Source organism: Microtus pennsylvanicus, chromosome 7 (genome assembly GCF_037038515.1).
Source record: "Microtus pennsylvanicus isolate mMicPen1 chromosome 7, mMicPen1.hap1, whole genome shotgun sequence".
In the NCBI taxonomy this organism is placed as follows: Eukaryota; Metazoa; Chordata; class Mammalia; order Rodentia; family Cricetidae; genus Microtus; species Microtus pennsylvanicus.
Window position 1 is genome coordinate 21,102,132 of NC_134585.1, and position 24,759 is coordinate 21,126,890.

The 24,759-nt window shown below is 44.5% G+C and overlaps 1 protein-coding gene and 1 non-coding gene across 2 annotated transcripts in view; one reads left to right on the top strand and one right to left on the bottom strand.

Moving 5' to 3' along the window:
* The window catches only part of Slc25a16 (solute carrier family 25 member 16), a 28,513-nt gene extending 5,229 nt beyond the window's left edge, over positions 1 to 23,284 (bottom strand). Inside the window, exons 1-7 of the mRNA XM_075980124.1 lie at positions 23,051 to 23,284; positions 18,497 to 18,589; positions 14,753 to 14,886; positions 13,492 to 13,555; positions 3,035 to 3,156; positions 2,612 to 2,678; positions 218 to 380 (exon numbers count right to left, since the gene is read on the bottom strand). Of these exons, the coding sequence (XP_075836239.1) occupies positions 218 to 380; positions 2,612 to 2,678; positions 3,035 to 3,156; positions 13,492 to 13,555; positions 14,753 to 14,886; positions 18,497 to 18,589; positions 23,051 to 23,174 (767 nt within the window). The 5' untranslated portion in view covers positions 23,175 to 23,284. The remainder of the gene's footprint in view (positions 1 to 217; positions 381 to 2,611; positions 2,679 to 3,034; positions 3,157 to 13,491; positions 13,556 to 14,752; positions 14,887 to 18,496; positions 18,590 to 23,050) is intronic.
* On the top strand, positions 21,130 to 21,264 carry LOC142855174 (small nucleolar RNA SNORA70). The gene has a single exon (XR_012911437.1). It is a non-coding gene; the product is annotated as a small nucleolar RNA SNORA70 (small nucleolar RNA).
* Positions 23,285 to 24,759: the final 1,475 nt, after the last annotated feature.

Genomic DNA, 24,759 nt, shown 5'->3' on the forward strand with positions numbered 1-24,759 from the left:
TTTACAGGATTCTCCTGAGTTTTTTCTAATGAATCCACAGGAAACTGAGAGGATCCAGGTTCACATAATCAACTATTGGCATGCAATGACCTATAATAAATATACTTATGATGAAAGCATATCTGAAAAGTATTAAATTAATACTTATGAAAATTAAGTCCTATTTTATTGTGGAGAGAGAATACAATGACTTGGCAACTGAAGCTGAGACCCTTACGATATCGTCTGTGCGATTGCTCCGGCAACACCACCACAGAGTAAGTTGATGTGAGTTTTCAGAACTAAGACATTAGGGTTGTCAGACGAAGGTCGGCCAAGCAGGGTGGGAGCATAGGAAAGCCCAACGCTCTTCAAGGTCCCAAAGGTGAAAAAGGAAACACCTGCAAAGCAAAGTACGGACTCACCACGACGTGAACTGAGAGACAGCTTCCTTACACCATCCCAAGTCAGCTGAAGGGACAAAGTATGCATTTCCTAGTCCTATGATAATTGCCTTAAAATATTTAATTAATATCTATAAATACTAATTGAAAGATATTACCACATATAACAAGAACACTGGTTTTTCACACACTAATGTACTATGCATTGAAGGGGCAGTAGTGAACATAATTTCATATCATATAGGAATAGAATGAAGCAGTATTCCAAAGTTTAAACCAAGAGAAACTTAAACTCATAATTCATAACTCAGGGAAGTTCTAGACACAGTTTCACCATGTGATCCTGGCTGTCCTGGAACTCACTATGTAGACCAGGCTAGACTTGGTCTCTTATGAGCTAAGATTAAAGGCATGCACCATTACACCTGGTTCATAATTATATATACACATGCACACAATAAATATATATAATCAAAAATTTTAACTATAAAAACATCGAAGCCAGGCTCAGTGGAAACCACCTGTGAGCCCAGCACTTGGGAGTCCCAAGCAAGAGGATCAGGATTTCAAGGTCATTCTCAACTACACAGTAAGTTCAAGACTAGACTAGGGTACAGGAGACCCTGTCTCAAAAATAAATATGCATGCATACAAAACAATAGCATAGCAAAAGCAACAAGAAAGTACAGTATGTCTCCAACACATTGAACCTTGAAAACACACAATCAAAGAAATCAGTCACAATATGATTCCCTTTATTGAAAAGCAAACCAATGGAGATAGAAAGCCTAACGGCTGTTTAGACTTCAAAGTCCCAACTATGGGTGAAAGATGATGTCAAATTATGATGATGGCTACAGATCTAAAATCAGCTAAAAACCAATGAATTGGACCCTTCCATGGGCAAATTGTATGGTGTTCTAGTCATAATTCAATAAAGTTATTATTGAAAAACAACTGAATTGTGATTCATTGAAAGACACTTTGGGGCTGGAAAAATGGCTAAGTCATTAAGAGCACTTGCTGCTCTTGCAAAGGACCCATCACCCACTTGGTGCCTTACAGCTGTCTGTAACCCTCTCCTGGCCTCCAAGGGCACATATGCAGTGGACATACACACGCACAGGAAAACACTCATACACACAAATTTTCAAAAAGGCAGTGCTGTAGCCAGCAGAGCAGCCACAGTTATAACCCTAGCGCTTGGCTTCAAGGTCCTCAGCTGCACAACGAGGCCAGCTTGAGCTACAAGACTTACCTAAAAACCAAAAAAGAAACGAGAGAAAGAGGTCCATGTATATTACCTGGGCTGGCCCAAACTCCCAGGCTCAGTTTTCTGCCTTAACTTCTCAGGCAGATGTGATTGCAGGTATTTACCACTAGGAACTGTAGCAGAGGACGACCTTGGAATTCTGACCCTCCTCCCGCCACCTCCCCAGTGCCACAATTAAAGGAATGTGCCACCACACATTTTTAAAATTTTAAACATACAGCCAGGCAGTGGTGGCGCACGCCTTTAATCCCAGCACTCGGGAGGCAGAGGCAGGAGGATCTCTGTGAGTTTGAGGCCAGCCTGGTCTACAGAGCTAGTTCCAGGACAGGCACCAAAGCTACAGAGAAACTCTGTCTCAAAAAATAGAAAAAAAAATTTATACATACGAGTGTTTGTATGTGCAGTACATGCAAGCCTGATGCCTGCAGGGTCAGAAGGGGCTGTCAGATATCTGAACTGGAGGAACATGATCGTGAGCCAACATGAGGGTCTGGGAACCAAACCCGGTCTTCTGCAAGAACAGCCATTTGCTGATCACTGAGTCATCTTTCTAGCCTCGAATCCCAAGTCTTAAGTGTTCTTTACTAAGGCTTTAACTAAATATGATTAATAAAAGACATAAAATTGCATTTCTACTCAGAGTACTTAAATAGTAAATTTTATATACAATGGGCTGAATGACCATATATGAATCATAACTATCTTCATCATTAATTGATAACCATTTTCAGATAGTATCTTTTCATGTTGTCACTTAAAAACACTGATGACATAAACACAAACTGCTGCCAAATTTCATTTAGTTCTGTTTTGCTTTGTTTTATTTTTGAGATGGAGTCTCACTATATAGATCACTCTGGTTTCCAACTCACAGAGATCTGCCTGCCTTTGCCCCTGCCTCTGAGCGCTGGGGTTTAAGATGTGCACCACCTGTCTAGCCCAATGTGAATCATACCTGCATATGGAGCCATTCCTAATATAGTAGGCATCAGACCTCTGTAGAATCCAAGGAAACCACCTTCCTTTGAATGAAGAAAATGAGAAGATTATATCGTGTTCACTATGCTAAACATCCATATAAAAGCTTATGATATAATAGAAACAACCCCAGGCCTCACCCGAAACACAAGTATGAACACCTCAGGATTAGGGCTGCTGTGATCACTTACAATGTCCTCCCTCCCTCCTCCACTCTCTCTTTTTCCTCTGGTACTGGAGATCAATCCAGGACTTGCGCAGGGTAAGGAAGTGCTCTAGCACTAATCTACACCCCTGATCTAGCATCATTAATTCCAAATAAAGGAAAAGGTAGAAAGCCTTCAATACTTTCCTAAATATAAGAAGACATGCAGTCAATTCGGAAAGTGGGATGAAATACCTTGGCATAAATTGTCTTGAATGCATGAATGATCCCTGAATAGGTGTGCTCTCCTTTCACCTGGAAGGCTAGACGCACCCTAACGACATCAAGAGGGTAAGTACAGATGACCGCTGTCATGCCTGAAAAGAACAGAATCATACATGTAAAAAGTGTCCACACACACACATTTTCCCTACAGTAACATCCTCAGCATTATGGAAATGGTGAAACCTAATCAGAGAAAGGCAGTATTAAGGACTAAAGGATTAAATCAGGTAATAGCAGTAGTTAAAAAATAAACAAAGGTGAGTTAGGGGTTTTTGGTTAGTTGGTTTTTAGAGAGAGGACCTCACTCTGTAGATCTGCCTGTCTCTGCCCATGAGCACTAGGTGTGAAGGTGTGTGCTATCCATCCCCCTGGAAAGAGGCAGTTTTCCAAACATCATCTCAAGCACCTCTCATAGTGAAACCCCATTGTCAGCACCAAAGTGATGCAGAAAAACAACATGGGTTTCATTTTACTGGATGTGGGATTAGTAGTAGAAATGATTGTAAGACGGGCGGTGGTGACATGTGCTTTTAATCCCAGCACTCTGGAAGCAAAGGCAGGTGACCAGCCTGGTCTACAGAATGAGTTCCAGGACAGCCAGGGTTAAACAGAGAAACCCTGTTTCAAAAACACCAAAAAAGACAAAGAATCCCCCCACACACACACACACAAAGAAAAGATTGTAAAAATTGGTGGGTTGGGGGTCAGCACAGCAGAAGCCCTCACCAGTACAGGCCTGCTATGTATCTAGAAGACTGCGCTCTCTCCTCTCTCTCTCTCTCTTTCTCTCTCTCTCTCTCTCTCTCTCTCTCTCTCTCTCTCTCTCTCTCTCTCTTTCTGGTTTTTCGAGACAGGGTTTCTTTGTAGCTTTGGAGCCTGTGCTGAAAGTCACTCTGTAGATCTGGCTCTGAACTCAGAGATCCATGCCTGTGAGTGTTAGGACTAAAGGTATATGCCACCACCACCTGGCTGTAGCAGACTTTCTTTTGGGCCACCAACCAGCTCACAAATCATGACACAGAGACTTATTATTGGTTATGGATACTCAGCCTTATCTTATGCTTGTCCCATTAGCTCTCATAACTTAATTTAAACTGTTTCTTTTCATCTATGATTTGTCTCGAGGCTTTTTACCTTTCTTCAACCCCTGCAGCATTGGGAGGCATCCCATAGTGATACCAGAATCTTTGGGGAGAGAAGTTCTAAGGTTTCACAAAGCAGGGTCTATTCTACTTGTTGGTACGCAGTTTACAGGATTAACTTCAGAGCACAACCACTACTTTGGTTTTAGAATTTAGATCACTGCGGAGGGCCATGCCAGAGGAGCAGTGAGTTGCTGCTCCCCAGAAGGTGTCAGTCCACGAGAAGGGAATCCTCTGATGGGCCAATTTCAATAGAAAAGGCACATGACTGTAAACCCTGCACTGTCTTCTGCTGTGCCTTTACATGTTGGCTGTGACTTTTTCTCTGGTATCTAGCATGGCGTAAGAGGACGTGGGGAGATCTCCACCGCCTGTGTGTAGTGTATGGAAGAGGACATGGGGAGATCTCCACCGCCTGTGTGTAGTGTATGGAAGAGGACATGGGGAGATCTCCACCGCCTGTAATGTAGTGTATGTGAGAGGACGTGGGGAGATCTCCACCGCCTGTAATGTAGTGTATGGAAGAGGACGTGGGGAGATCTCCACCGCCTGTAATGTAGTATATGGAAGAGGACGTGGGGAGATCTCCACCGCCTGTAATGTAGTGTATGTGAGAGGACGTGGGGAGATCTCCACCGCCTGTAATGTAGTGTGCTTATCTCAAGGAAACATCCCGTTCTATCGGACATTTTTACCCGGGGATTGTCAAGAAGATGACCCCTCCCTAAGCTGTGCTATTCAATTTGATAATAATGATAGCTTATACAGAGTTTTGATGAATAAAAATAAATACAAGGATATGTTTCACAGGCTAGGCCTGTGAGTCTCACCTAAGGAGATGCATGGATTGTAGCTCAAGTAATGACTAACAACTGAGTCCCAGTAGCCCAAGTTTAAATTCTTTTAACATTAATGTCGGGAGATGTGTTCACAGGTTTTGGAGTGCATCACAGCTGAAACAAACCTTTGAAAATAACAGAGTTAGACTAAGTTGTTTTTGTTAAATAACTTTGAGGTGAAAAGCCTCAAAAGACAATCTAAAGTTTTAGAAAGGCACATAGTTGAAATATTGGGAGCAGTGAACCCCCAGATCCTGAATTTCTTGAAAACAACTTGTTTTCCCCTGATCTGAGTGCCTACAGCTGCTCTGAGCACGAGACCCTCAAGAGTTCCTGATGGCAGGGAAGTAGTTTCTGGTGGGTTTGGCTGGGGCATGGCTATCAGTTAAGAATCTCTATATAAGCGGTTCTGGTACACAATAAAGGGGGCATTCTTGGGGCATTCCTGTTTCAAGGATGAACTGTGTCTCTGTCTCTGTGTGTCTTTGTGTGTTTCACTCTCCAGCCCTTGCCTGGTTCACTAACTGTACGGTGGTGCGCCACAGCTGAATGGGGAACTCTTCAAAGTCAGGGAACAAGAACAAAGCAGACCAATTGTTACTCTCCTTGCTAGGATTAGGCTGATGACCAAAGGTGATGGCTAATTCCTTATACCCATTTCTGTCCTCGATCTCCTGATGAAAAAACTATTAATAAATGGATACGCACCCTAAAGATTTAAGTAGAGTTGAATGATTATTCTTCATATATAAAAGTTTAGGTTTGTGATTTAAGATTCCTTACAAGATTACCTTTCAAGAAAAGTAATAAAGTAATTGGCCCTTTCTTTGTAACTGCAAAATGCAGCCTGCCAGTAAAAGACCTGACAAAAAATACCTTGCTTGCTACATGGTTAATCTATAACCAGTTAGTTGCTTGGGTTTGAAAGCATGTGGGTTCTTAGGATGATTTGTTTTTCACCTGAAATACATAAAATGTTTGATCATGTGAGGGAGATGAGAAACATGTGTTTACCCAAAATCATTCACTGAAAAACAGAATGCAACTGTTTTGACTCTTGTACTAGAAGATTCTGTGGGGGTATAAAAGCTGTAAACAACATGAGATAGGAGAGAGAATAAAGAAGAAGAGGAATAAAGAAGGAAATCATCAAGACAGTTTGTGAGTGCCTTTCTCCCTAACCCCCCTCAGATGAAAAGTTTAGCTTCACTGACTCCGTGGATTCCTGTCAAGGTTCTGTGCTGCTGGAGGTTGGTCCCCAGACAGTAGATCACTTGGTTATTAACTAAATAGAATAAAAAAGATAGGAGGGGCTGGAGAGCTGGCTCAGTGGTTAAGAGCACCAGCTGCTCCTACAGAGGTTCTGAGTTCAATTCCCAGCAACCACGTGGTGGCTCGCAGCCGTCAGTAATGAGATCTGGTGCCTTTTTCTGACCCATAGGCATACATACAGGCAGAACACTGTATACATAATAAATAAATCTTTGAAAAAATATGAATAGCCAGCTGTGTATTGTGGCTGACACAAGCAACCCTGCATTCCAGCAGCTGAGACAAAAGAGTTACCACAGATCCCAGGCCAGCATGAGCTACCTAGAAAATTCTAAGCAGCCTAGATTACAAAGTAACGCAATCCCAGCACTCAGGAAGCAGAGCCAGGCGGATCTCGGAGATTCATGCCAGCCTGGTTTACAGAACAAATTCCAGGACAGTCAGAGTTGTAGAGAAACTCTATCTCAAAAACATACAAACAAAAGGCTGGTCATAGAACATGCTAGTATTTGAGAGGTGGAGGCAGGAGATCAGGAACTAGGTCATCTCCATTTTTAGATACACAGTGAATTTGAGGCCAGCCTAGACTACAAGCCTGGCATGGTGGTTTTAGTTCCAGCACTCAAGGAAGCAGGGGAACCTTTGAGTTTGTGGCCAGCCTGGTCTACCTATGAAATTCTAGGTCCGTCAAAATAAGAGGAAATCAAAAGGGGGCAAAAGGGCAGGGAGAGGCTCAGAAGGACAAAGAACCTGCAGCAGCACAAGCTGCCGTCTGAGTTGGCATGAAAGCATTGTAGGAGAACCAACTTCCAAAGTAGTCTGGACCTTCACAATGGAAAAAAGAGAGCATCTTCAACAAATTGTGCTGGCAAAACTGGATGTCAATCTGTAGAAAACTGAAAATAGATCCATATCTATCACCATGCACAAAACTCAAGTCCAAATGGATTAAAGACCTCAATATCAGTCTGAACACACTGAACCTGATAGAAGAGAAAGTGGGAAGTACTCTACAACACATGGGCACAGGAGACCACTTCCTATGTATAACCCCAGCAGCACAGACATTAAGGGCTCATTGAATAAATGGGACCTCCTGAGACTGAGAAGCTTCTGTAAAGCAAAGGACACTGTCACTAAGACAAAAAGTCAACCCACTGACTGGGAGAAGATCTTCACCAACCCCGCAACTGACAAAGGTCTGATCTCCAAAATATATAAAGAACTCAAGAAACTAAACCGTAAAAGGCTAATCAACCCAATTATAAAATGGGGCACTGAGCTGAACAGAGAATTTTCAACAGAAGAAGTTCAAATGGCCAAAAGACACTTAAGGTCATGCTCAACTTCTTTAGCAATCAGGGAAATGCAAATCAAGACAACTTTAAGACACCATTTTACCCAGGGCGGTGATGGTGCGTGCCTTTAATCCCAGCACTTGGGAGGCAGAGGCAGGCGGATCTCTGTGAGTTCGAGACCAGCGTGGTCTACAAGAGCTAGTTCCAGGACAGGCTCCAAAACCACATAGAAACCCTGCCTCGAAAAACCAAAAAATAAAAAAATAAAAAAGATACCATCTTACCCCTGTCAGAATGGCTAAAATAAAAAACACCAATGATAGCCTTTGCTGGAGAGGATGTGGAGAAAGGGGTACACTCATCCATTGCTGGTGGGAATGCAAACTTGTGCAACCACTCTGGAAAGCAGTGTGGTGGTTTCTCAGGAAATTCGGGATCAACCTACCCCTGGACCCAGCAATACCACTCTTGGGAATATACCCAAGAGAGGCCCTATCATACAACAAAAGTATATGTTCAACTATGTTCATAGCAGCATTGTTTGTAATAGCCAGAACCTGGAAACAACCTAGATGCCCTTCAATGAAAGTCCTTCAATGAAAGAATGGATGAAGAAAGTATGGAATATATACATATTAGAGTATTACTCAGCAGTAAAAAACAAGGACTTCTTGAATTTTGCATACAAATGGATGGAAATAGAAAACACTATCCTGAGTGAGATAAGAGGAACATGGGATGTACTCACTCATATTTGGTTTCTAGCCATAAATAAAGGACATTGAGCCTATAATTCGCGATCCTAGAGAAGCTAAATAAGAAGGTGAACCCAAAGAAAAACATATAGGCACCCTCCTGAATATTAACCTTCATCAAGCGATGAAAGGAGACAGAGACAGAGACCCACATTGGAGCACGGGACTGAAATCTCTAGGTCCAAATCAGGAGCAGAAGGAGAGAGAGCATGAGCAAGGAACTCAGGACCTCGAGGGGTGCACCCACGCACTGAGACAATGGGGATGTTCTATCGGGAACTCACCAAGGCCAGCTGGCCTGGGTCTGAAAAAGCCTGGGATAAAACCGGACTTGCTGAACATAGTGGACAATGAGGACTACTGAGAACTCAAGAACAATGGCAATGGGTTTTTGATCCTACTGCACGTACTGGCTTTGTGGGAGCCTAGGCAGTTGGGATGCTCACCTTACTAGACCTGGATGGAGGTGGGTGGTCCTTGGACTTCCCACGGGTCAGGAAACCCTGATTGCTCTTCGGGCTGATGAGGAAGGGGGACTTGATCGGGGGAGGGGGAGGGAAATGGGAGGTGGTGGCGGGGAGGAGGCAGAAATCTTTAATAAATAAATAAATTAAAAAAAATAAAAAATAAATAAAAAAAACAAAGTAGTCTGGACCTTCACATGTGTACTCATGAGTGCACGCACCCACGAACACACACCCCCAAATGTTAAATAACAAAAAATAAAGGACCAGTGAGATAGTTCAACAGGTAAAGGCATTTACCAACAAGCCTGCTAACCTGAGCCCAATCTCCAGGAAAAAGAAACAAAGCAATTCCTACACGCTCTCCTCCGATCCACAAACACACACACACACACACACACACACACACACACACACACACACACCACATACACATATAATTTTAAATTTTGTAAGGCAGGAAAAATACCTTTTTGCTTTGTGTTTATTTTTTGCATTTTGTTTTCTTTGGTTTGGTTTGTTTGTTTGTTTGTTTTACTTCTCAAGACAGGGTTTCTCTGTGTAGCCCTGGCTGTCCTGGAACTCACTCTGCAGACCAGGTTGGCTTCGAACTCAGAGGAGATCTGCCTGCCTCTGCCTCCTAAATACTGTAATTAACAGTGTATACCGCCACTGCCCAGTTATTTTTTGCTTTTTTGACAGCATCTTGCTATATAATCCAGGCTGGCGACCAAGTTTCAGTGATCCTCATGTCTCAGCCTTCAGAATGCTAGGACTCTAGGCACACACCACTGTGTTGGCAAAACCTCTTGCCTGGGGAACTTCAATAGTAAGCTCTCAATGGCTTTTTGTTTGTTTTTGTATTTTTTTAATACAGGGTCCCTCTATTATATAGCTCTGGCTGTTTTGGAACTCTGAAATGTAGACCAGGCTGGCCTCAAAATTAGAGATCTGCCTGCCTCTGACTCCCAAATTCCGGCATTTACGATGTGTGCCCCACACCTGACATCTCAGTTCCCCGTGAACATGCGATTTCAATGCACTAATGGGACCTCTTCACCTTCCAGGGGGGAATGAGGCTCAGCCAAGCTGAAATGTGCTTCTGGTTGTTGTGGGCAGGAAAACTCTTCTTTTCCTCTTGAGTCAAGAAATTGAGAACTAAACATGTCATCCAAAGCAAGTAAGGCTTCCCTCTCTACATGCTCAAACATAAGAAAAACTGACAACTGTACTGTGCTATTATTTTTCTCTCTCTCTCAATTGGTATTTGGAGACAAGGTCTCACTCTGTAGCCTAGGTTGGCCACTAGCTCTTGGCAATCCACCTGCCTCTACCCCGAATCACAGTGCTGGGACCACAGGCATGAGCCAACACACCGTGCACTACTTTCTCATTCACTCCCTCCCTCTTCTTTCCTCTTCTGAGACAGGGTCATGCGCTGTAGCTTCGGTTACCTCAGCTTCTCTGTGCAGCCCCAGCAGGCAGGGGACTCAGGTCCTCCTGCCTACACTTTCACAGTACTGGACAATGATGGCATTAGTCTACTGGGAAGAGCTTGAGGAACTCAGCATTATCTTCTCGACCTAGTCAGCATACTCACTGCATGCACAAACCAAAAAGATTTGGGGGTACACGCCTCTGGTCCCAGCACACAGGAGGCTGAGGCAGAATTATGAGTGTCCAGAAGGAGACTGGGGTGGCGAGATGACTCGGTGGGTAAAGGTACTATCTGCCAAGTCTGACAACCTGAGACAGGAAAAGAGAGTCTACTCCAGCAAGCTGTCTTCTAACCTCCTGACCTCTGGTTTCCTGCCTCCCAACGTGATAGCTCTCACACATACTTTCTCATAACACTGGGATGTCATTATTCCCAAGTCCCTCACCGGATGCCACACATATGGAGCCACACGTTCTTCAGCTTCCAGCATACGAAAGTGTGAGCTAAATAAATCTCTTTTGTTTCTAAAGCACCCAGCCTCCAGAGTTCTGCCACAGGAACAAAGAAGAGCACTACACTGCATTAGAGAGACAGAAACTAAGCCACAAAGCGAATGACATTCTTAGATGCTATAAGGAGTCCCGTTCTATAGTGTGTCGGGGGTAGAAGATGGCGGCTTTGATCTTGAGTTGTAGGAAACCACACAGACTTGTGGACAGCTGGGAGCAAGAAGAGCTGACAGCTGAGACTCTGCTGGGCATTGTAGACACATCTTTAACCCCACACTAGGAAGAGGAAGGTCCATCTCTGTGTGTGTGAGGCCAGCCAGGGCTACAGGAAAACCCTATCTCGAAAAGCCACCGAGAGAGAGAGAGAGAGAGAGAAGAAAAAGAAAGAAAAAAATTCTCTAACACTCCAGGGCCACGGGAGCCATCATTATTAAAATAAAACAAACTGTGTGCGGTGTGGTACCTTCTGAACTGTATTTTCACACAGAAAACAGAGCTCTCTGACTGGAATCACAGCTCAGGGATGAGTACTTGCCTGGAATATTTGCAGTCTTGGTAGAGAACAGAGGTCTGTGTCTGAGGCCAGGAGGCCACTTTAATCCCAACACTAAGGCGAACTCACAGAGATCCACATGCCTCTGCCTCCCAAGTGCTGAGATTAAAGGTGTGCGCCACCACTGCCTGGTACCTTTTGTGTTTTTAAGACATGGTCTCATGTTGCCCAGGCTGGGCTCAAAATTACTATTAATTAATTAATTAATCAAGGATGTCCTTGAACTTCTGATCCTCCTGTCTCTACCTCCCATTGTTGGGATGACAGGAAAACACAACCTTGCCTGGTTTAAGGGACGCTGTGAATTAAACCCAGGGGATCCTGCATGCTAGGCAAGCACTCTACAAACTGAGGTCTTCTCAGCCCCACAATCTCTTTTCTGTTCCCTAGAAGCTGCATGCACAGGAGAGACAATATGGGAACACAGCTGTGGATTCCACTTTAACAAATCGGTAAGTTACAGCGGTCTTGAGTGATTCACCCATGGCCAAAGGGCGGATGAGTAACTGCGGTCAGCCTGGCTCCCAGGAAGTGTGCTGTCTGCTCAGCCACCCAGAACCGCAGGCAAGAAAAGACCATGACTTCACATTTAGGTTCTAGCAATTCCCTTCTTTTTCTGTCACCTTTATCTTGTCATCCTTAGTTCCATGGGAACTGACAGAGGCAAGAAGACCTTCCTCAAGCACATGACCTTGACTCTCAGCCTGTGGCTTTTTGTTTGTTCACTGTGTGCAGAACTGTAATTGTAGGATGGGGGGATGGGCTCCGCTAAGGTTTAAAATAAGATGCACTGAAACAATCATTTCAAAAATCCACTTTTTACTTTGAAAAATATAAAATTCATATTGTTACATTTGAAATGAATAAAGGTAAACAAAGATAATAGATTACTAAATATAAATTAACCAGGACATTAATTCATATTTAAATAATAGGAACAAAATATAAGCTGTAATTAATTAAACAGGGGACAACAGAACCATCAGACAGCCATAGACTAAGTTACCTAAACATTAAGTGTTTTTTGCTTTTTCAAGACAGGGCTTCTCTGTGTTTCTGTGTAGTCCTGGCTGTCCTAGAACTCACTCTGTAGACCAGGCTGGCCTCAAACTCAGAGATCCACCTGCCTTTGCCTTCCAAGTGCTGGGATTAAGGAAGTACACCACCACTGCTTGGCTAAAAATAAATATTTTTTAAGTAAAGATTAATTTTTCTTATTTTTAATTGAGTGTCTGTCTGCCTGTATGTGGGTATGTGCAAGAAAGTGCAGATGCCCACGGAGGTCAGAGGCATCAGATCCTTATGGAGCTGGGTCACCAGAAACTGTGAACCACCTTAAGTGAAAGCTAGGAACCAACCTAACTCTGGTCCTTTGAGAGAGCAAAAATGGGGCTGGAGAGACGGTGTGGTAGTTAAGAGTACATATTACTCTTCAGAAGACTTCAGTTCAGTTCCCAGCACACATGTTGGGCAGCCCATACAGCCAATAACTCCAGCTCCAAAGGATCCAACATCCACTTCTGGCTTCCATGGGCAGGTGTACACACACATACACACACACAAATAAAAATAAATATTTAAGGGGCTGGGGAGATGGTTCAGTGGTTAAGAGCACTGGCAGTTCTTCCAGAGAACCCAGGTTCTATTCCCAGCACCCACATGGCAACTCACAACTGTCTGTAACTCCAGTTCAGGGGATTGAAACCTTCATATAGACATACATTCAGGCAAAACACCAATGCTCATAGAATAGAAATAAATAAAATTTAAAAATAAATAAATATTTAAATACAGACCAGCCAGGATTACATAGTGAGACTGTATGTCAAAAAAAGGAATAAATATATTGGAATAAATCTACTTTTTAAAAGAGGAGCAAGTACTCTTTTTTTTTTTTTTTTTTTGGTTTTTCAAGACAGGGTTTCTCTGTGGTTTTGGAGCCTGTCCTGGAACTAGCTCTTGTAGACCAGGCTGGTCTCGAACTCACAAAGATCCGCCTGCCTCTGCCTCCCGAGTACTGGGATTAAAGGCGTGCACCACCACCGCCCGGCAGCAAGTACTCTTAATTGCTTAGTTATCTCTCTAACCACCAAAATTAAGCACTTTAATACAAAGAAAAGTTACTTACCAAATATAAATTACACCTATTCATCTTACCTGCCATGGATCCAGCCATTAATCTGTGTACATGACCAGAAACTCCCAGCTTTGTAGTAATGAACTAGAAACCAAAAACACTGAATTAAATGAGATTCTATTTTATGTGTTAAAGTTAGAAGAGCCAGAAAGATGGCTCAGAGGTCAAGAGCATTTGCTGCTCTCGCAGACAACTTGGATTCTCTTCCCACTACCCACAAGATGGCTCATAACTGACAATAACTGCAGTCCCAGGGAATACAGCACCCTCTTCTGGCTACTATAGGCACCAGACATTTACAGTACACACACACATGCACACACATGCACACACGCGCGCGCGCACACACACACGAAGACAAAACACTTGGACACATGAAATAAATTTTTTTTTTAATTTTCTGAAAATCAGTTTTAGCTGGGTGGTGGTGGCACACCCTTTCATCCCAGCACTCAGCAAGCAGAGGCAGGCAGAACTTCTGTAAGTTTTAGTGTGTGTGTGTGTGTGTGTGTGTGTGTGTGTGTGTATGATTGTGCACATTCATGGACTTTAGGGGAAGACTGGAAGAAGTCAGCTATCCACTAAGTGGATCCTGGGACTGAATTTAGGTTGCTAGGCAAAAGCTACCCTTACCCCCTGAGCCACTGCACTCACCCTACATATACCTTTTAGAGAGATGCTTTTGAGTTGGGCATGGTGGTACACGCTTACAATTCCAGCACTTGAGAGGTAGAGAGGAGGAAAGACCAGGAGTTCAGAGACAACACTGGCTACACAGTAAATTCCAGGCCCCTCTCAAAACAAACGGGAAATGAGAAGATGCTCAGCTGGGAAGTGATTGCACACAAGCGTAAAAGCCTGCACTTGATTCTCCACACCCAGGCTTTACCAGCAGCAGCAGGCACAAGGTCCTAGCCGCAATCCCTAGCACTAGACAAAATTCCAATGCAGAGCACAGTGACAGACCGTGGAATCCCTGGATGTGGGCGGCAGAAGCAAATGACCATCAAACCCAGCCTGTGTTTTACATGAAGATACTGTTTCAAAACAATGAAGGATATAAGGCCTACAAGATGGCTCACTAGTAAAGGCATTTGCCACCAAGCCTGATAACCTGAGTCCAAACCATGGGACCCGCATGACTGAAGGACTTCCATGCATGTTCTCTGACTTGCATGTGTACACACACACACACACACATACACAGACACACACAAATGAAAACAAATGTCTGGTATTAAACATAACATTTAAAGAGATGAAATAGAAAAACCCAACTACCGTTTTGTAATGCTCAAAGGCCATGAACTGGATTGCACCATAGGGAAAGATTCGAATCATCATCGCACCGTTTCCTTTATACAGTCCAAGGTATCCTTCTTTCTGGGGAACGGCGCGCAGTGTAGAGAGTACCCCTATTCATGGAAAGAGTTTAGAGGAAAAACACTATTAAAGTCTGGAAAACTATAACTTCGAGCCCGGCACGTGGCTCACATCTGTAAGCTTTCTTAACTGTTTTTGTTTTGTTCTCCTTTTTCTGTTAGTATGTACGTGTTTGCCATTGTGTATGTGCTCGAGAATGTGTGCACACTGGTGTGTTCATGTCACAGGGCATGTGTGGAGATCGGAGGACAACTCTGAGGAGCCAGTTCCCTCCTTCCATATTTATATGGGTTCTGGGGATCAAACTTGAGTCACTAGGCTTAAATGATAAGCATCTGACCCACTGCGCTCTCTTGCCGACCCTCATTTTTGTTTTCTTTGTTGTTGTTGTTGTTGTTGTGTGTGGTTATCTGTGTGTGTGTGTTGTTTTATGATGGGGTCTCACTATATAGCTCCAGCTGGCCTGCAGTTCACAGAGATGTGCCTGCCTCTGCCTTCTGAATATAGGATTAAAGACACGTGCCACCAGCTGGACCCTGTTTCGTCCTTTTTCCTAACTGTAACCTCAACGTAAGCAGACTCAAGGCCAACTGAAGAACAGTGTGTCTCAATGCTCTCTCCTCCAATAAACATATCTAAATTCAAATTTTCATAGAAAACACAGACAGACATTACTAAACCATCACTCATAATGAAATTGTGTTTGAGGAATTATATAATTTCATGAGTGTTTTTTGGATTTTTCGAGACAGGGTTTCTCCGTAGCTTTTGGTTCCTGTCCTGGAACTAGCTCTTGTAGACCAGGCTGGCCTGGAACTCACAGAGATCCGCCTGCCTCTGCCTCCCAAGTGCTGGGATTAAAGGCGTGTGCCACCACCACCCAGCCGTTTTTTGCTTTGTTTTCTTAGAGAGATTCTCCTACAACCCAGGCTGACCCCAAGCACGCAACACAGCCAGGAATGACCTTGAGTCCTGATCCACCTGCCTCCACCTCTCAAGTGCTGGAATTATTAGTGTGTACCATCAGGCCTGACCACAAGTGGTAATTTATTTATTTTTTTAACAGTTTATTATTTTTTTGTTTCTAAGAGACTGATGATGAAGCTTTCTTTAAAATGTGCATTGGTGTGTTGCCTGTGTATATGTCTGTGTGAAGGTGTCAGAACCCCTGGAACTCGAGTTACAAACAGTTGTGAGCTGCCATGTGGGTGCTGGGAATTGAACCTGGGTCCTCTGGATGATCAGCCAATGCTCTTAACTGTTGAATTATCTCTCCAGCTCCAATTTCTTTATTTTATTTCATGTATACAACTGTTTTGTCTACATGTCTGTATGCATTACATGAGCGACAGGTGCCCATAAAGCTCAAAAGAGGGTATTAGATCCCCTGGAACTGGAGCCATAAATGACCATTAGCACCATTGTGTGGGTGCTGAGAACTGAACCCAGGTCTCTACAAGAACAAAAAGTGCTTCCAACCTTTGAGCCATCTCTCCAGCCCACAATGGAAACGGTAATTTCTATATCATAGTTAAACTGCATCATTTATCTAAGTCATATAAATAAGCGTTACTAACATAAAATACAAGGTTTACCACTGAGATGGACATGGTGGCACACACCTGTAATTCCAGGACTGGAAAGGCCGAAGCAGGTGAATCTCTGTGAGTTCAAGGCCAGCATGATCTACATAGTGAGTTTCAGAACAGGGCTATGTAAAAAGACCCTGCAATAAAGATCGATAGATAGATGGATAGATAGATAGATAGATAGATAGATAGATAGATAGATAGATAGATAGATGGAATAAACCAACGAAAAACAACCCTTACCACTACAAGTACAGCTATAAATCTTAAAAAATTATATTCAAAGTCATAGCAAATTATATTGAATGAGCCAGAACCACCTAACAAGATTAGCAATAGTAATAAATATATTTGAGAGATTCAAATGTTGCACTGAGGATTATAAGGATCCATCTGAAACGATGAGAGAAGGCTCGTCAGGCTGGCCTAAGCACAAGTTTATTTCCATAAGGAAATAACAAACAAGGAAGTAACAGGAACAGGCATCTCTGGGTACTCAGTACTGTGGCAGAGCTGAGTGGCAGAGCTCTTGTTTAACTTGTGTGAGGCAACAGGTTCAATAATCAGTACCAAACGCAAAACTTTAAAAAGTCAGCCGGAAGGAAGTGGCACATGCCTTTAGTCCCAGCACTCAGGACACAGAGGCAGGAGGATCTCTGAGTTCAAGGCCAGTCTGGTCTACAGAGTTGCAGTCCGGACAGCCAGGGCCAAACAGTAAAACCCTGTTTTGAAAAACCAAAACCAAAACCAAAACAAAACAAAACAAAAAAAGTCTTGCAACTGCTTAATGCGAGAGTGCTGTTTGCCTCGGGAACACCGACAAACAAAGAGCTTCGCTCTGCCCCACCTGTGGGTATCTTTAGATTCCAGCAACATGAATCACTAACCCATTATCAGTATCCACTGGGGCATGTGCCAAGATGCCCAGTGGATAGCTGAAACGTCACATAATATCAAACCCCAGGAACATTATGTTTTCCTGTACAAACATGCTTATGATAAACTTTAATCTGTAAATCAGGCTTTAATCTGTAAATAGCTGTGCATGGTGGATCGCTCCAGTGACATCCGCACTGAGAAGACTGAGACAGAAGGACTGACATGAAACAGGCCAACCTCTGCTACAGAGTGAATCCTAGGCTAGCCTAGGCTTCAGTGAGATCTTATATTAAAAAAATTAATTACGTAAAATAGATAAAAGAAAACCAGCTATGGGGACACAAGCCTATACTCTAGTATTTGGGTGGCTGAGACAGGAGACCAAGGTCTCCTATGGACTACATAGCTACAGAACAGACAGAGCTGCATCGGGAGACATGGTCTAAAAAGAGAGGTAGCGAGTAGTCCCTTTAAAGCTTGTCCCAGGCATCAACTCTCTTATTCCTCTCTCTACAAGAAAACAGGTAGGCAATGCTTCACTCCTTTCCATCTTTAGCATCTCTCCTACCTAGCTTTTATGTCAACTTGACATAAGCTAGAGTCATTGAGGGAGAGAACCTCAGTTGAGAAAATGCCTCCATAAAATAGGGCTGTAGGCAAGTCTATAGTACATTTTCTTAATCAGTGATTGATGGAGGAGGGCCATCCCTGGGCAGATGGTCCTTGGTTCTATAAGAAAGTAGACTGAAGCCAGGTGATGGTGACGGCGCACGCCTTTAATCCCAGCACTGGGGAGGCAGAGGCAGACAGATCTCTGTGAGTTCGAGGCCAGCCTTGTCTACAAAGTAAGTTCCAGAACAGACTCCAAAGCTACGCAGAGAAACCCTGCTTTGAAAAACAATAACTAACTAAATAAATAAATATATAAAGTAAAAGAAAAAGTAGACTGAGCAAGCTATAAGGAGCAAGCCAGTAAGCAGCGCTCCTCCACAGCCCCTGCATCAGCTCCTGCCTCCAGTTTCCTGCCCTGTTTTGAATTCCTGACTTCCTTCAATGAAGAACTGTGATATAGAGGAGTAAGTCAAATTAAACCCTTTCCTCCACAACTTGTTTTTGGTCATGGTGCTTCATCCCAGCACTAGAAACCCACAATAGGACAGCATCTGTAACTCACCTAAATGTTTGTAATGGTGGTTGTGAGCTTGTAATAAAACCTTTACTCGATCCAAAGGAGCAACTGTGGTTTTGGCACAGCACCCAGCAATACCTAAAAGAAAATGGAAAGGTCAGAAAGAACCTGGATACATTCTCTTCCTAAAGGGAAATCATCACAGGTCTAGTGAGTAGCCCAACTATAGTTCGGTTTGGTTCCCATAATGAGAAGTGCTTGGTAATAGGGTTATGCAGATGACTGACCCCCAATCCCTGCAACCTAAAAGCAAGTTTTAAGAGTCTACAGCAATGCAATACCCAATGTCTGATGAGCAGAGGGCAAGATACCCAACCAGAAAGTTCTACATGAAACTGATTTCTTGGCCGGGCGGTGGCACACGCTTTTAATCCCAGCACTCAGGAGGCAGAGGCAGGCGGATCTCTGTGAGTTTGAGCCCAGCCTTGTCTACAAGAGCTAGTTCCAGGACAGGCTCCAAAGCCACAGAGAAACCCTGTATTGAAAAACCAAAAAAAAAAAAAAGAAAAGAAAAAAAAGAAACTGATTTCTTCTAGAAATATATTCTTCATTAGGACAGCAAAACAGGGGCTGGAGAGATGGCTCAGTGGTTAAGAGCATTGCCTGCTCTTCCAAGGGTCCTGGGTTCAATTCCCAGCAACCACATGGTGGCTCACAACCATCTGTAGTGAGGTCTGGTGCCCTCTTCTGGCCTTCCGCATACACACAGATAGACTATTGTATACATAATAAATAATAAATAAAAATTAAAAAAAAAGAACAGCAAAACAACAACCTTTGCTCATGAAATTAATCATCCATTTACAATGCAGCAAGTATGCATTTGGTGCCCATACTGTTCCACCGGCACATGGTAGGCATGGAAGCAGAGACGTGCCTACAGGAAGGTCACTTAGATCCCTGAGATGTCAGCCCACCAATAAGGATGGTTTTTAAATGATCAAATGGAGGACATGGTGACATAAACCAGCCTTTGGGAAGTTGTGACAGAGGATTGCTGTGAGTTCCTTTTGCTGCAGATATACACTTCCAGGCCAATTTAAACTACAGAGTAAGATCATATCTAAAAAAAAAAAAATTAAACAGGGCATAGCCCATGCCTTTAATCCCAGCATTTGGGAGGCAGGGGCAAGTAGGTTATCTGTGAGTTGGATGCCAGCCTGGTTTATATAGTGAGTTCCAGGACACCTATGGCTACATAGAGAGACCCTGTCTCAAGGAAAAAAGAAAAGAAAGCCGGATGGCAGTGGCACACACCTTTAAGCCCAGCACTCGGGAGGCAGAGGCAGGTGAATCTCTCTGAGTTGGAGGCCAGCCTAGTCTACAAAACAAGTTCTAGGACAACATGAGGTACACGGAGAAATTCTGTCTTAGAAAAAGGAAAAAGAAGGAAAGAAATGAAGAAAAGCAAAAGAAAGAAAAAAACTTAGGAGCTTGAGAGATAATCCAGCAGTTAAGAGCACTGCTTACTCTTCCAGAGGACCTGAATTAGATTACTGGCACCTATAGGGTAGCTCAAACCATCTGTAACTCCAGTACCAGGATGCCCTCTTCTGGCATCCACTGGCAGCCCCTGCATATGGTGTGAAGACAGACATATAGGCAGCCAGGCAGTTGTGGTACACACCTTTAATCCCAGCACTTGGGAGGCAGAGGCAGGTGGATCTCTGTGAGTTTGAGGCCAGCCTGGTCTTCAAGAGCTAGTTCCAGGACAGGCTCCAAAGATTACAGAGAAAACAAAAAAACAAACAAACAAAAGACATAAATAAACTGGGCGGTGGTGGCGCATGCCTTTAATCCCAGCACTTGGGAGGCAGAGGCAGGCGGATCTCTGGGAGTTCGAGACTAGCCTGGTCTACAAGAGCTAGTTCCAGGACAGGCTCCAGAACCACAGAGAAACCTGTCTCGAAAAACCAAAAAAAAAAAAAAAAGACATAAATATAGGCAAAAAACCCATACACAAAAATAAAAATAAAGGAAAAAACTGTTTAACTTAAGCACATACAAAATATTCTGAAGACTTTCCTACCAGAGTCAGGCATGGGTTCACACCTATAATACCAACACTGGAAAGGCAGACGCAGAATATCTGCCTCGGGTCATATCAACTTTGAAGCCAGCCTAGACTGCATGAGACCCTGTTTCAAAACACTACCACCATTACCACCACCACTACTGCACAAACATGAGAACCCGAGTCTAGGCCTGAGTCCAGATCATAGGTACCCATCTAAAACCTGGGCATGGTGGCTGTAACAGGCTGGTAGGCTGGAACAGGCAGATCTCTGGAGCCCTCTGATAAACCACCCTAACTAATTAGAGAGCTCCAGGGAAAGACTGCTTCAAAAACTAAGGTGGATGGCCAGTCACTGGAGTTGGACTTTTCTTTGAGCTTCCAACCAGCTCCCAAATAAAGACAGAGACTTATTATTAATTATGAATGCTTAGCCTTAACTTAGGCTTGTCACGCACACATACACACAGAGAGATAAGTGTAATTTTTAAATAAATAAAAGGAATCTTTGCCCCCCCCACACACACAAAGTACTGGTCATGGTAGCACATGGCCTATAAGCGCAGGACTAGGCCAAGGCAGCAGAACTGGGGGAATCAGGAGTTTAAAGCCAGCCTCGGTCAACCAGTTCCTTTCTTTCCGTGGATCTGGTATGCAAGAGCCGCCAAGTATAACCTCCTTGGTCGTCTATGCAGCCTGCTGGATGTCCGGGTTCCCCTTAGAGATCTTCGGAACAGTTTTCTGATGGGTGTTTAGATCTCTGATCTCAATGCTGACCCCAACCTAGAACCCAGAAAAATAAACAGGGTACTTTTGGGAAGCCCTAGCACAGTGTGCCCAGGGTTCATATGGCGGTTTGAACGAGAACGGCGCCCATAGTCTCATATGCTTGAAAACTTGGTCCTAAGTTGGTGGAACTGTTTGGGAAGGCTCAGGAAGCATGGCCTTGTTGAAGGATGTGGGTCACTGGGGGTACAGGCTTTGAGGTTTCAAAAGACTCCCACCATTGCCAGTGTGTCTTTCTATGCCTCCTGCTTAAAGATCAGAATGTAAGCTCTCAGCTGTTGCTGAAGTTATGCCTTTGCTTTGCCATCGTGGACTCTGAAACCAAAGCCCAACTAAACACTTTTTTTTTTTGAGATGGGGTCTCACTGTGTATTCCTGGCTGTCCTGGAATTTGCTCCGTAGACTAGGTGTGCCTTGAATTCACAGATGTCAACCTGCCACCTTCCTAAAGCACTGGGATTAAAGGAGTGTGCTACCATGCCCGGACAACAGATCTTTCTTTTGTCCTCTGATACACACACACAGACACACACGCCAAAGTGGGCACCTAACTGGAACTCAGGTGTTCCAGTATGAATAAAGAGATGTCATTGTTTTGTTTTGGTTTGTGTTTTGAGACAGGCCGGCCTCAAACTTACATAGATCCACCTGCCTCTGCCTCCTGAATGCCATAAATAAGAGGTGCTTTTTCAATCTGCAGGAGAAAAAAATTACATTCTCAATACCACTGCAAGCTATGGATACAATCTTTCCACAAGTCCTCATGATGCGGGGTTTGTTAAATTGTCATTCGTAAATAATTAGGTGATGACCACTCAAACAATCAGTAATTGTGTGAAAGGGGAGGTAAAAGACAGCAACATCTGCACACAGGAAGGGAGAGGAAATCTGAGACCAGGAAACCTTCTGGTCTTGCGGCCACAGAGTACTTCTTTTCAAGCAATTGCATGCAGCTTGTTTACCACAGTTCCCAGAACCAGTTTTGGTCGTAGGCAGTTTTGCACAATACCCCTAGTCATTTTTGTTTTGTTTTTGAGACATGGTATCACTAGGCATTCCTAGCTTGCCTGGAACTTGCTATGTAGACCAGCAACCTCCAACTCAAGATCTGCCTGTCTCTGCCTCCCTGATGTCAGATTCAAGGCACGTGCCACCACGGCCACCTCATGTCCTAGTCTATTTTTAAAAGCTGGCCTCCAGAGATGGACAGTGGTGGCGCAAGCCTGTCATTCCAGCACTTGGGAGGTAGAGGCAGGAGAATCAGGAGTTCAAACCCAGCTTCAAATACATAAGGAGGCTGTGGGTGCTACATGAAACAGCTTCATATTGTCAACCTCACCCCCTCCTCTCTCTGTCACACACACACACCACGTGTAAAGGGAGCACGAGCGCAAGCTGGCCTCCACCCACCTCCCCAATATTTGTTTTCCTTTTAAGCAAACAGCAAAACTCAAGCCTACACTGCCAGTCAGATTATCTGTAACAGAAAGAGGCGCCTGCCCATCATGTCCCACCTAAAGGATCCTTTTCTTTTCAACCATAGGGAACAGGTCCTTGGGTCAGTCCGTCCACGTCCCTGGGGACCGGTGGAGGATCAGACAAGTCAGCAGCGGCTGAGATCACTGCCCGGCTGCGCTCTGCAGCGGAAGTCCCGAGCTGTCACCGCGGCCGCCGGCTCTGACTCGCCGGTGGCCCGACTTCTCCAACCCATCCCCCGGGTCCCGGCAGCGGACACCTACCTCCGGCCAGGAAGGAACGCAGCCAGTAGAAGTCTCGGCGAGACGCCGAGCCACCACTCCCCGCCGCCTGCGGCACCGCGGGTGCAGGGTCGGCCGCCGCCAGGGCCGCCGCCGCCGCCGCCATCGGGACCTGCGCCACGTCCCGAGCCTCCGCTGCCAACTTACAAAACCCTGGGCAGCACCATGGCTGGAGCCGGCTCTGACAGGAGCCCGGCCGCCGGGCGGGCGGGGCCAGATGATGCCCACGGCGCGGCGGCGCGGAATGATGACGCACGAGCAGCTGGGTCCCGGCCAAGGGGGTCGGAGGATTAGGGCGGAAGTGGGCGTTGCCCAAGGGGGGCTTGGGCACTCAGGGTCCTGGTGCCCTAGCGGAAGGTTCACGGAAAGCAGGCCTTTCAGAGCTCACCACCTCTGTAGCCAGACAAGGTGGTTCATGCCTGCGGTCTCAACACTCCCAAGCCTGATGCAGGAGAATGAAAATCAGTGACCGTTTGAGCTACGTAGGGAGACCCTATCTCCGCTCATTCAATCCCAGCACCCAGGATTCAGAATCAGGAGGATCACCTCCCTCTAGATCAAGGCCAGCCTAGGCATCAAAGTTCCAGACTCTCCAGGGCTGCTGAGAGAGACTCTGTCTCAAAAGAAAAAGCTGGGCCAGCAAGATGGCTCAACGGGTGGAGACACTTGGCGCTAGTCTAGGCTACCTGAGTTATCTCCAGGACCTGTTTAGTTGGTGGAAACAATTGATTCCCACAAGATGTTCTCTGACTTCCAATGTTGAAGGCCGGAGAGATGGATCAGCGGTTAAGAACACACCCTAGGACTCCCTCTGACCTCCATAAAATGTACGTTTTCTAGAACCTAACCACCGGTTCCTGGTTCTTTTCAAGAATCTCTGAACTTACTCCTATCTCCTACCAAATCAGCCCTGCCTTGGCAGAGCTCCTCATTCAAGTATTCCCAGTAAACTTCCACCCCACCCATAACACTGCTGACTATATATTGTATATGTATATATATATACATAGATGTGTGTATATATGTATATACACATATGTGTATGAACACACACATCTACACATGGTGCCCCAAGCTTTAACACAAACAGCTCAACCTTTTGGGCTTCCCGATCCACTCCCATCTTCCACCAATCATATCCCACACCATCTCACACACAAACAACAAATCCTTAGGAACATGCTGGGTTCTTCTCCTTTAACTCGCTGTATTTATAAATGCTCCACTCTTCTCTTTTACCCCCCTCTCCCTTCCTTTCTCTGTCCCTGCATTCCTAAGGCCCCGCTATGTAGACTTGGTTTATTTGGAGGTTCTAGCAGGGTGGTACAGCTATTCCTACACTCTTCATCAAAATCAAAGATCTATCCTCTATTTGGGGGAACATCATCCTTTTTTTATATATATTTATTTATTATGGATACAATATTCTGTCAGTGTGTATGCCTGCAGGCCAGAAGAGGGCACCAGACCTCATTACAGATGAGTTGTGAGCCACCATGTGGTTGCCGGGAATTGAACTCAGGACCTTTAGAAGAGCAGGCAATGCTCTTAACCGCTGAGCCATCTCTCTAGCCCCATACTCTTTGACCAAATATGCAGCTTTAGAAGGGATGTCCATGGAGTGAGAAGAGGGAAGGAGACACCCACGTAGCCAACCAGATCAATTTGGTGATCAGTGGGGGCAAAGATGC